This window comes from Aulonocara sp. 'chitande type north' Nkhata Bay, linkage group LG16, assembly GCF_057382095.1.
Source record: "Aulonocara sp. 'chitande type north' Nkhata Bay isolate Kocher_YH1m ecotype deep benthic linkage group LG16, A_spYH_male_GT1.1, whole genome shotgun sequence".
Lineage (NCBI taxonomy): Eukaryota > Metazoa > Chordata > Actinopteri > Cichliformes > Cichlidae > Aulonocara > Aulonocara sp. 'chitande type north' Nkhata Bay.
The window spans coordinates 13242691-13255632 of NC_141359.1; the positions used below are offsets into that span (position 1 = coordinate 13242691).

Below are 12942 nucleotides of genomic sequence, written 5' to 3' on the forward strand. Positions count from 1 at the left end.
TTACTGTTACTGATTGTCTCTTTTATGAGCCGCTCCTACAGTAGTATTGACACTCTTTGCTTTACCTGCACAGTGAAGGTACGACCACCAACCCGGTCTCTGGCTTCCAACACTACAGGATCGAGCCCACTGGCTTTCAACAGCTTTGCAGCACTCAAACCTGCAGAAGGACAGAGACACCAACAGGACTTAAACATAAGGATTCAAGCAATATATGTGCTTTCTGTACTTGTAAAAAAAGCAATAGCAAAAGGCACACAGGGATTTTAAAGGTCTTTTAAAATTAATGACAAAAAGGGCTTCCAAAAATCCTAATGCTAGTTAGGACATTGTTATACCATCAACAGCTATTCCCACTTTAATTGTTTTCCGTTGTGCATTTACACTGATTAGCTTTTAGGTAGGCATGCAACTCTTAAATACAATTACATAACATTTGCTTTTCAAATGAACTGAGAGAGCTCTGGGAAAAATGGAGGGGGAAGGATGGGTGGGGGCTGTTGGGGAATCACAAACCAGCCAACCTGCTGATCATGTGGGGAGGAAGAGCTAACAAAAAAAGCACTGAGTACTCATTGGTTTAGCAACCGCAGAGTATACTGAAGAAAAACAGCTTTTCATACACTGACCTCTGGCACTCCTAGTTATACTTTAATTCAATAAGACTACTAAATGAATCTAGGCATGAACACACACACATGCAGAGAATTAGAGGGCAGCATATGACTCTGAAGCGCTGATCTACAGGGCTGCTAAACACACAGAATATTGTTAAGAAGCTGTTCTTTAGAAGGGGAAACTGGGAGAAAAGGTACACCAAATTAAACAGCTAGACTGAGAGTCAATTCAAATTTGAAAATGTTGCTTCAAATCATTGTCAATGTGGACATCAGAGTCTGGAGCGAGGTGGTGGAGGCTCTGCCATGGTTTGGGGATGCATTACTGGCAGTACAGCAGGGCGATATGGCCAAAAATATTTATCACAATATATATTTGAAAATTTGCGATAACGATATAACTGACGATATAATTGATGCGAGACAAAATACAACTCCACAACATTACTAGCGCAAAAAGACAACCTTCCATTTATTTTCACTTAAAGAAGAAGCTGGTTTTTATGTACATTAAAGCTTTATAAAAATGTAACAGTGCAAATGCAAATTCCTTGCTGAAAGTTTAACCAAAAGGCATTTCCAGTAGAAATGGGCTGACATATCCTGAGCATAACCATGTATAATATCCACTGAAGTTAAAAAGAGGTGCTTTGCAACATTAAACTGCAGTGTGCAGTACGTATTTTTCGGACCATAAGGTGCACGGGATTATAAGGCACATTAAGCGAAAAAAGCAGTCAGATAAATCAAACTTTATTAAACTCATTCTTCTTGCTTCCTCCACTTCTGTACCATTGATTCATTAATTTTGAATTATCTGGCAGCTGCTCTATTCCCATGTTGTTGCAGTATATTAATGACTAACCTCGTATTGTGGATGGATTATCTCAGTTGTTCTCCTGACTGAAGTTTGGTCCGTTTACAGCATCCTGCCATGCGACTGCATTTGTCTCTAACTATCAGGAACCTTAACGTTAACTTTTATAAGTGGAAAAGTGTATAGTGTTCGTCCTCCAGCTTCACTGTTTATGTTATGCTAACATAGCTGTGTCGCTAGCGATCACGTAGCACATCATTATATACCAGCTAGCCCAACTTCCGTAACCCTACAAACGTCACTGCTGTTTAGTTTCCTGTCTTCATTTATGTTGGAAGTGATAGCAGAACTGTACGTTTGATTTTTTTCAGAAATCTCTCAGTCAGAACATGCAATATCATGCTTAGGTAACTAGCGAAACTAGCGAGCTAACTTCCACTAGCTTCCTGCTAACTTCTAACTCCGTTAAATGTAATAACTTTTGTTTTCATGGATGCCTGGAAGTTAAACTTCATAGTTACACCTGGTAAAGCAGCAATGCTGATCGTTTTATTAAAGATGAAAGAATTTAGATAGTTTTTAACTCTCAGTGATGCTGCAGTGTTCGTTTGACCTGAAGCATACGGAGTTTAGCACCCAGATTACTCCCAGATTTAAGAGCATCTTAGTCCGACAAATACGACAATAACGACGGCCGCTTGCATGTTCTGCAAAAAAATGTGCTTTGTTGTGTATCTGACGGACAAACACCAAACCAGTTCCACATCACTGAAGTTGCACCATTTTTACAAACCAATTCTGGTTCATCTGTTTCACTCAACAATCGGCCATGTGTGTATGAAAACAAAGGCACTGCGCATGCGCGTTTTACTCATATTCTATCGCGATATTTCATTTTCCTATCGTTGCTTAACATTATACCGGTATTACCGTGAACGGTATAATATGGCCCAGCCCTAACTGGCAGTGTGGAAAAGTACTTTCAGATGTCAATCCACCATGGCACTGTGAATAAAAAGATGAAGAATCGCCTATGAGCAAGTAGTTGGTGACAGTGTGGGGGAAGAACTCCCTTTTAACTGGAAGAGACTAAAGGAAGTGGCAGTGAACAAATGGCGGATGACCGGCTTTTGATTGTGAGGGGCAGCCAATTTGGAACAAAGTAAGGCTTAAAGGTAATAGCGTGTTTTATTCTTGAGGATGAGCTGAGAACTTTGTTGAACTGTGCAAAGCTACTGGAGTCTAACAGAAAAAAATGTTAAAGAGAAAAACAGGCACTCTTTAATAAAACAAAAATGAGCATGCCAAAAATCACACAAAAGCCTACATACTGCATGTTATATTCATTGCATGTTCATCAGCAGACACTGATAAATGAGGAGCAGAGAAGCAGGGGGTAACTTGTAATAGAAAACAGCACAGAGCAAAATGTCTCTACTGTCAGCAGGTACCCACATCTGTGCAAATGTTTTCCTGGCTTTCGCCCTAAATTCCCTTCTGGCCTCGCCATCTTCACCCCTATATTCTTTCCTGCCAAATCTGACTAAGCCCTATTTGATCTGGAAAGGTTTACATTAGTTTAAACAGAGTTTATTTTGCATTACCCAGCGTCAGCCTCCTCTCTATGTACAAAAGCGCTCAGCCTGTCAGGCTTTGCAGAAAGCATTAGACTTGACCAGGAGGAGGCTCACAAATCTCCATTAAATTGATGCTATTAACCTACACTCGGCTCAAAAGGTCACTCTCTGTCTTGGAAAACAAAGAGCATCTGTCTGCATCTCTTGTTTATGCCTACAGCAATCGCTGCAAAAGTAGCTTCCCGTTGGACTAGTCCTTTGATCAGAAAGCTTATTTATCCAAATCAAGGCTTCACTTTTTATCCCCCCTTTTCTTCAATTAAAAAACATGGTACAAACGCAACTAATAGATCAAAAAGTGATCATCACTTCAAAAGTTTTCCCCTTATGTTTACTTCCATTCCCCCAACAACAATAAAGAAAATGAACACACTCAGGCCGAGCTACTTCATGGACCAAAAAGCCAGGGAGGCAAGAAAAAGAAAGAAAATAAAATAGAAACCATCCAAGAATCTCAGTCAGAAATCAAAACCAATCATACAATTACTTTTTTTCTTCACTACTGCTTCATGCATTTGCTCTTTCTGTCTGTTTATACAGATAGAAAATGTTTCTGAATTTCTGTCTTTTTGCAATACTTACTGCAGTAGTTTGTTATGTTTTACATTCAAAAGGTCAGAAGTCAGGTCTGGAAATTATGTTGGTGGTGGCAAATAATAATACAATAAAAATATTAGAAGCTCACAAAAAATTAAGCTAAAATCTGAACTGCTTTCTACATTTTAAAGAAAGACGAATTTTGACCTTAAATCAATGTACAATGGCATTTTTATGGAGATAAGCTAACAATGTTTCTGAATAAAACTTGGTCTCTGGTTCTGAATTTCTAGATGCAGAGGATGAATGGTGCAGCTGTTCCGGTGTAAAGCTGAAAGTGACGGCTGAAACTGCGGATTTACAGGTCAATGGACATTACCACCTTCACTTATGGCCACATATAGCTGGTAATGAGCAATAGAAGACGAGCTTGATATTTATCAAACAGATGTAGTTGCCTTGAAGTGCAATCTTCCTGACATCTGAGGAACAGCTGGTGTCAGTTCAGCGGTGCTTCTCATCCTTTGTGCAGATGTATTTAACGAGGGACCAGACAAGAGAGGAGGAGTAGTATAAGTAGAAGTATTATATTATGGATCGCTCCCTGGGACACCTGGGTGCATTTAATTATGTTAACTTGCCTCCTCGCTTCCTGCCATCTCATCTCTTCTTTCTGTCTTAGTGAAAATGTGCAGGAGACATCCATGAACAAGACTGAAGAACACAGGAGAGAAAATGAGAAATCCTTGCTTCTATAGTATTAGTCTTAAGAGATCCTGTCCTTTTGAGGGATGCTTCCCTCGCTCTTAGCTCTTCCAGACACACTTATCTCACCTGTCCTTGCCTCTTTGAGGTGTTTTTAGGTGCTGGAACATCCTTTGTGATTGAGAAGGGTGAATGATTTTGAGGACACTGGAAAGAGGGTGCAAGAACACTTCAGCTTTGGGGTGACTGTAGCTCAGGAGGTAGAGCAGGCCACCTACTAATTGGAAGGTAGGTGATCTTCCAAATAGAAGGTGGAAGGGGTGGGGGTGGGGGTGTCTTAATTTCCAATTCGATCCAAGTCTGCTCCAGTCTGCATACCAAATATCCTTCATCAAGTTGCTCTGACTGTGAGTGTTAGATAGAAAGTGCTTACGTAGAAAAAAGAGTGCTTGTGTGAATGAGGCAAGTATATATATAATATATATATGTATATTAGGGGTGCAACGATACTCGTATCGATATTGAACCGTTCGATACAGTGCTTTCGGTTCGGTACGCATATGTATCGAACAATACAAAATTTTTAATTTATTTTATCAACTTTCCTTCTGACAATGCTGTCTGTGTTGAGCGCTCAGTGGATCTGCACTCAACAGTGCAGCCTAGGCGGAGTAGTCGAACGCAGATTCACTGAGCGCAGGGCAAGCTAGCGAGACAGAAGTTAAGCTCTCCTTGCAACATGGCAAATTGAACCTCCCCCACCCTCATTCAGATGTGGCGTTTGGAACTATTTTGGTTTTCATGTGACATATGACCCTAAAGGTAAGCGCGTCATGGACTAAAGTAAAACAGTATGTTGGATGTGCCACGCAATGGTCAATTACATGGGTGGGAGCTAGTGTGTTAGCGCAGTTAGCTCGTTAACGTGTTGGCCGTCCAGCCCCATGCACGGGGCGATCCACGGTAGCTCGTTAACAGAGATTTGCCGTGTTGTGGCATTAACGTCATTTCAACGAGATTTACGCTGACAGCACTAGTGGGAACACAACAAATATGACTGCACATTTACACCGACATCATCCTAGTGCAAAGACAAGTGGAAGCAGACAAAAACAACAAGCACGCGTGCTACAAACTTTACCCGAGTCATTTAGACAGCCGTTAGCACGTGATTCTCCTTATGGGGACCTGATATGTTTAATATGCTGCTGAGAATATAGCCCAGAAGAAGCGTATAGTATAGCTTTTATTTTTGGAAAGAGACATTTCTCTGTAATAAACTCTCTTTTCCAAAGATGAGTGATTCCTCAATTAGATACAGGGCTCGCAAAATCGCTAGCCCGACGTCCCCGGGCTAGCGATTTTTCCAGTCGGGCTACCAAAATCTATCTCTGCCCTGCCCGTCGGCCTATCGTAGGAAGGAAAAATATATGTCAATGCTTTTGCATTCTTTCGGTAATGTAGCTGGGTAATTATGTCATTGGCATCGGTGAGCCACTGTCAATATGTGACATATTGAAATCGCGTTTGAATTTGCGCTTGTTTTTTGCTTTCACTTTGCAATCGCGTGAACTGTGTATAGAGAGCGACAGCATTGATTGGTGAGTGATGATAATTTGCGCACCAATTCCTCTGACATCGTCTTATCAATCGTTAGCTTACTATGCAAACATGACAAGTGAATCGCTGTCAAAATAAAAAACATGCACAAGATAAGAAGTTGCAATGCGTGTTTGCGTACATAAGATTTTCAGGAGGACAGACATTTGTTTAGAACTCTTAAAGATGTCGAAGAAGCAAGCTCCTTTAAGAAATTACTGTGATGTTCCTCCACCTCCAAAGAAATGTCAGAAGGAGTCCGAACCACAAAAGAGGCGCGTATTCTCGGAAAAGTAGTTGCAGGAGGTGAGCTGGCTTCAAACAAATGATGAACGCAGAGATGTGGTGCGGAATGTGCTGTGAAAATTTAACAAATGACAAATTAAAAAGGCATGAACATTTTTTTTTGTATCAAAAAAATATCGAACCGTGACACTAAAGTATCGAACCAAACCGAACCGTGAATTTTCTGTATCGTTGCACCCCTAATACACATATATATATATATATATATATATATATATATATATATATATATATATATATATATATATATATATACACACACACACTACGGACGATACCTACAGCCACGATTACCGACACTAACAAGCTGATCTACAATACGGCAGCAGTGATCAGTGAGATGCTTGGCTACAAGTTGAACAGCCACAAGGGGCAGTACCCTCCATGGAGAAGGAGGCTAGAGGCTAAGATCAAGGTAGCACGGAGGGAGGTTAGCCAACTATCGGAGTTGCAGAAAGGCACGATGAGGAAGGTGCCTAAGAAGTACAGGAAGCTGTCCATACCTGAGGCCTTGGAAACTGCCAAGCAACGGCTCACAGCCTTGGCCAGCCGCTTGAGGAGGTACACCAGAGAGATAGAAGGCAAGAGAATAAACCAGCTGTTCTCCACAGAACCAGCCAAGGTGTACTCTCAGTGGCAGGGGAACAATATGAGAACAGCACCACCAAGGCTGGAGGCAGAACAATACTGGAAGAGCATATGGGAGAAGGACGCAACCCATAACGGTAATGCTCAGTGGCTAGTGGATCTGAGGGCAGACCACAGCGACCTCCACGAACAGGGTCCAGTAACCATCACCGTGGCAGATATCCAAGAAAGGGTCTCCAGTATGAAGAGTTGGACAGCACCAGGCCCTGACATGGTTCACGCCTACTGGCTGAAGAAGCTGACTGCACTCTACGAGTGCCTGGCAGCACATATGAACCAGCTGCTAGTTGACAAGAGACACCCGGAATGGCTAACCGAAGGCCGGACAGTCCTGATGCTCAAGGACCCCCAGAAGGGACCGGTACCCTCCAACTACCGACCAATAACCTGCCTCAGCACCACGTGGAAGCTCCTGTCAGGCATCATAGCGGCTAAGATGAACAGGCACATGGGTCAATACATGAGCGGGGCACAGAAAGGGATGGGCAAGAATACCAGAGGCGCAAAACACCAGCTACTGGTAGACAGAACAGTCAGCCGAGACTGCAAGACCAGGCTGACCAACCTGTGCACTGCCTGGATTGATTACAAGAAGGCCTATGACTCAATGCCCCACAGCTGGATACTGGAATACCTAGAATTGTACAAGATCAACAGGACCCTAAGAGCCTTCATCAGGAACTCAATGGGGATGTGGCGTACAACACTAGAGGCCAACTCCAAGCCCATAGCACAAGTCACCATCAAGTGCGGGATCTACCAAGGAGATGCTCTGTCCCCACTGCTGTTCTGCATAGGCCTGAACCCCCTCAGTGAGATAATTGACAAGACTGGCTACGGATACCAACTACGGAATGGAGCAGTTGTCCATACAGCTTGATGGATGACATCAAGCTGTATACCAAGAGTGAACGAGACATCAATTCACTGATCCACACCACCAGGATATACAGCAATGACATCGGAATGTCGTTCGGGCTGGAGAAGTGTACTCAGATGGTAACAAAGAGAGGGAAGGTAGTCAGAACGGAGGGGATCGAACTACCAGAAGGCAACATTGCAGACATAGAGGACAGTTACAAGTACCTGGGGATCCCGCAGGCGAATGGGAACCATGAAGAGGCCGCTAGGAAAGCTGAAACCACCAAGTACCTGCAGAGGGTCAGGCAAGTCCTGAGCAGTCAGCTGAACGGTAAGAACAAGATCCGGGCCATCAACACCTACGCCCTGCCCGTCATCAGGTACCCTGCTGGGGTAATAGGCTGGCCAAAGGAGGAGATAGAAGCCACTGACATCACACCAGGCAAGACCCCAGGTGCCAGGCTGTGTAAAGATGCCCCAGAGACAATCCAGCACATAACAGCAGGCTGCAAGATGCTAGCAGGCAGGGCATACGTGGAACGCCATAACCAAGTGGCCGGCATAGTATACAGAAACATCTGTGCCGAATATGTCCTGGAAGTTCTGAGGTCAAAATGGGAGACGCCCCCAAGGGTGGTGGAGAATGACCGAGCTAAGATCCTGTGGGACTTCCAGATACAGACGGACAAAATGGTGGTGGCTAACCAACCGGACATAGTGGTGGTAGACAAACAGAAGAAGACGGCTGTAGTGATCGATGTAGCGGTTCCGAATGACAGCAACATCAGAAAGAAGGAACACGAGAAGCTGGAGAAATACCAAGGGCTCAGAGAAGAGCTCGAGAGGATGTGGAGGGTGAAGTTAACGGTGGTCCCCGTCGTAATCGGAGCACTAGGTGCGGTGACTCCCAAGCTAGGCGAGTGGCTCCAGCAGATCCCGGGAACAACATTGGAGATCTCTGTCCAGAAGAGCGCAGTCCTGGGAACAGCTAAGATACTGCGCAGGACCCTCAAGCTCCCAGGCCTCTGGTAGAGGACCCGAGCTTGAAGGATAGACTGCCCGCAGGGGCATGCTGGGTGTTTTTTTTTAGTTTTTTTTTTACACATATATATATATATATATATATATATTAGTGCTGTCAAAATTATCGCGTTAATTGTTAAGATCAACGCGAAATGTTTAATGCATTAAAAAAATTTAACGCTGATTTTGTTTTTTTATTAATTTCCTGTAATCTAAGACCTTTAAATTCATGAGCACCTCTGGAGGAGGGGGCAACAGTGTGCTATGCTGGCGTTTGGCCTGACAGAAATGATTAGAAGAAGAAGAAGAAGAAGTGACACCATGCTACTATCTAGCTAACACTAGCTAACACACGCAAGCATGGACGAGGGCGGACTTTTGGGTGGAAAGTTTCTCTTTAAGAAGTTGCCTGATGGCTTGTTGGACAAAACGAGAGTAAGATGCACAATTTGTAACGCTGAATTCAAGTACCACAGAAGCAGTTCATCACTGGCGTATCACCTGAGAGCAAAACACCCAACTGAATCCACCTCTACGGGACCTCGCCAGTCTACACTTCAGGAGTATGGTGCTTGTGGACGAATAACAAAAAATGTGAGAGAAAAGGTAACCAATTCCTTGGTTGTTTGGATAGCTAAAAACTGCCGACCAGTTAGCATAGTAGAAGATGATGGACTGAGAGAAGTCATTCGTGCTGCATCAGGAGATGAGTGTTACAATCTGCCCTCGAGAGGAACCATTGTGTCGAGACTGCACACTTTGTATGGGGACCAGAGGGCTCAGCAGTCCAGCAAGCTTGTGCAAGTAAGGAATGTCGCTCTCACCGGAGACCACTGGACTTCGGTGAACAACGATAATTACTTAAAATATAAAGAATAAAAAAATGTAATTGGAGCCAGGCTATTAATAAAGTAATTGAGATTAATCGCAATTAATAACAGAAAATTGTGAGATTAGTTAGTTAATTTTTTTTAATCTATTGACAGCACTAATATATATATATATATATATATATATATATATATATATATATACATATATATATATATATATATACATATATATATATATATATACATGTATACAAAGCATGTGAACAAACATAAGGCAGCGCAATTTAGAGCTATAATGCAGTGTGAATTGGTTCCTCTGCTGTGCGCTCCAGTGCAGTTGGATTCCTTTCCCCATCTCTGTACTCCTGTTTTTGTCTCCCAGAAAATCCCTGTATATGTTTTTCTCCCCTGATTTCCCACCACTGCCTTTCTCCTCTCCACCACAGCACCTTAGGGTTCTGGTTGACCTAATTGCTTGGTGTCTCTGAGACATTTGAAAGGGGGGGGAAAAAAACAACTAACTGTTACATTATATTTTTATTGGACACAGAGTCTAACGTAAGTTTTGAGACTACTTGTTTATGGGTTGGACCTTATTTGATAGAGTGGAGTAAGTTTCCAAAGCTTTTTGCACAGCTATGAGGAGCACACACGTTTCTTTTCATCCCTCTGCCCTCTGTGCTGGAAAAAGAGACAGTGGCAGGCACAGTTTCCCTGACAACAGTAATTGTTAAGATTTGGTCACTTGGCAGGAGCAAACCGTATTTGTATACTGTGTGTGTGTGTGTGTGTGTGTGTGTATAAAGATATCAGCCTGTCTCCCACGGTTTCTGAAAGTAAACGTTCCCAGTACAATTCACACTCATTCAAAACAAAAATCCAGGTACTGCAGAAAGCTGCCACAACTAAGCTCAGCCACAATCCCTGCAGAGCAGCTCACTTCAATGTCAGGTGACACCCTTCTACATATCCAATCTGCTTTCTCATAAGGGGCCCACCTATTGCTCACCTGCAAGCCCATTTGTAACCCAGGTCTACCCTACAAAAGACAAAGTCTGCCTGGTTGCCTATGATTTGCCACAGTCATGCCCTGTTTATTAAGTGTGGACATGAGCTTCTCTCTGTTTAATTTAACATCATTTTTCCATGACATGACAAAACATGACAAAATCAGGATATGGGTTATGACCAGGAATAGGTGTGGCCATGTAAACCAGGCAGCTTCAGCTTCTGCTTCTTGTCTCTGATTATTTAATTCATTCCAAGAATTAAATAATCTGGCTGAGAACTAATACGATTCCTGTGCCATAATAGCTGCTCTACCTACACTAAACCTGTAATCTTCAACACATAACATCCTTTTTATCAGTAATGGGTGGCAGTAATGGATATTTGTCCATCTAGCGTGTGATTGTGACTGTAGTGAATGTTTCAAAACTGCACTCCTTTGGCCATTTCCTGTTCCTGCTTTTATCTCTTTTCTGCTGCTTGCTGTTTTCTATCATCTGACTTTCCCTCATTCCACCTCTGGCTTACCACCTGCCATTTGTCTTTTCACTTCTAATTGCTCTTGCCATGTTTCCCCCCCCAGTGTTTCGTAGTTTTAATAGTCCCAATCACATTAACAGCCCTCAACTACACCAGATGAGAGCTGACAGACATTCAGCTCAGAATCAACTAACAACTCCTAAATGGCACTGTTTTTTTTGTCTTTTCAGTCTATCGCCTGTCTTCTTGTCTAGCTGACAGTTAGATAAGAAGATTCACACTAGAGATGTCACTAGTACTGATGCTTAGTATACCAAAATTCTAAAAATGTGACAGCACCTAGTTGTTTTGTTTTTTCAGAACTATACCTCGTGTTCGTGTAAGAGATGCATCATTAGTGTGGATGGTCTTTAAAGTGAGTGAAGACACAACGTTTGCCAAAGTAAACCATAAGGGGGCCACCCTGAAAACGTTCAATTCAATTCAATTCAATTTTATTTATATAGCGCCAAATCACAACAGCAGACGCTTTATATTGTACAGTAGATCCTACAATAAACCGTACAGTTCGTACAGAACAACAAACCTATTCAGACACTTGTGTTGTGTTCCAGATATCTTGGAACTCACATGTCAGAACTCTGGAGTGATGTCGCTCCTAAGTTAGTGCGATCCAGAAGAAGCTGGGGAAAATTTGTTTTGTTTCGGTTCTTAGCAAAGCGGCTAAAAAACACATTCATGGACAGACTGATAGAAAGTACTCAGTGCACTGAGATGGCTTATTTAGTAAGTCAATAAAAACCCCACAACAGTTGCAGTACAGGTTAAAAGTTTACAGTTTTACTACTTTTTACATCCAGTGCCAGCATCTTGGATTGCTAACTTGTGGTATGTAAATCTGCTCTGACTTTCCAAGTGTGAAATCCAAGTTTGGTGGGGCATTCCACAAAGATATTTTGACTGGGAACCCCATTAAATCACCTTGACCCAGCTGAATGTGGACATTTTAAAGACGCTAACAAAGACAAAGTGGCTGAAGATAAGCTATTCATTGCTCAGAGGTAACCACAAGCTCTGCTTTTTTAGTAAGGTAAAATCTCATTTCAGTTAATTATCTGTGTAGCCTATAACATGCTGTAATTTGTGAGAAATTTAGTTTAGTAACTTTTTTATCATGATAATACTAATAGGCATTGAAGAACATTTTCGTTTTACTTGTATGTATATGCTCTCAGTTATAGTTCTTAGAATAAAAATTATAATCTGCAAAATTCAGACATACATAGATAAATAAGTCAGAAATTGGAATTGGCCAAGACAACTGCAGTTTGTGTCAACTCTTACTCGCTGGAGAAGAAGAAGGACTTGCAGAAGGACAGGAAAAAGTACAAATGGCACAGCAAAACCTACACGTGGAAATATTTAAAAAAAGTGCAGCTATTGTGATGGCGCCACCCTGACTCCTTGATTAAAAAAAGGTATAAGAGTCAGGTATGGAAATACTGTGCAATTTATCATACTGCAAAATCAGCTATGTTTTGCAATGGCTACTGTTATACAAAAGCTTAGGCTAACATTATGTAATGATCATCATACCTCATAGTAACGTTACAAGGCTACTCTGCAACCATCCTAACATTTTAGTCTGTGTCATGTCAACAAACTATAATGGTAAAATTTTAAATAACTGGTCTGCCATCACTGTGTCAGAGATGGGATAATCACTCTGTTTTTGTTGTTTGTTTGTATTTTTTTAAACCATGGTATTAAATTGGGTGTAGAGAAGTAAGTATGTGATTCTATGTGCGTTAGTATCATCTGCTAAATTTCTGGTATTGGAACATCCCTAATCATAGCAATTTTGTAAGCAG

At 42.0% G+C, this 12942-nt stretch overlaps 1 protein-coding gene across 1 annotated transcript in view; it reads right to left on the reverse strand.

Moving 5' to 3' along the window:
* LOC147311141 (amine oxidase [flavin-containing]-like) overlaps window positions 1–12942 on the reverse strand; it is a 53579-nt gene that overhangs the window by 24443 nt on the left and 16194 nt on the right. Inside the window, exon 3 of the mRNA XM_086265470.1 lies at window positions 66–160. Coding sequence (XP_086121596.1) covers window positions 66–160 — 95 coding nt within the window. The remainder of the gene's footprint in view (window positions 1–65; window positions 161–12942) is intronic.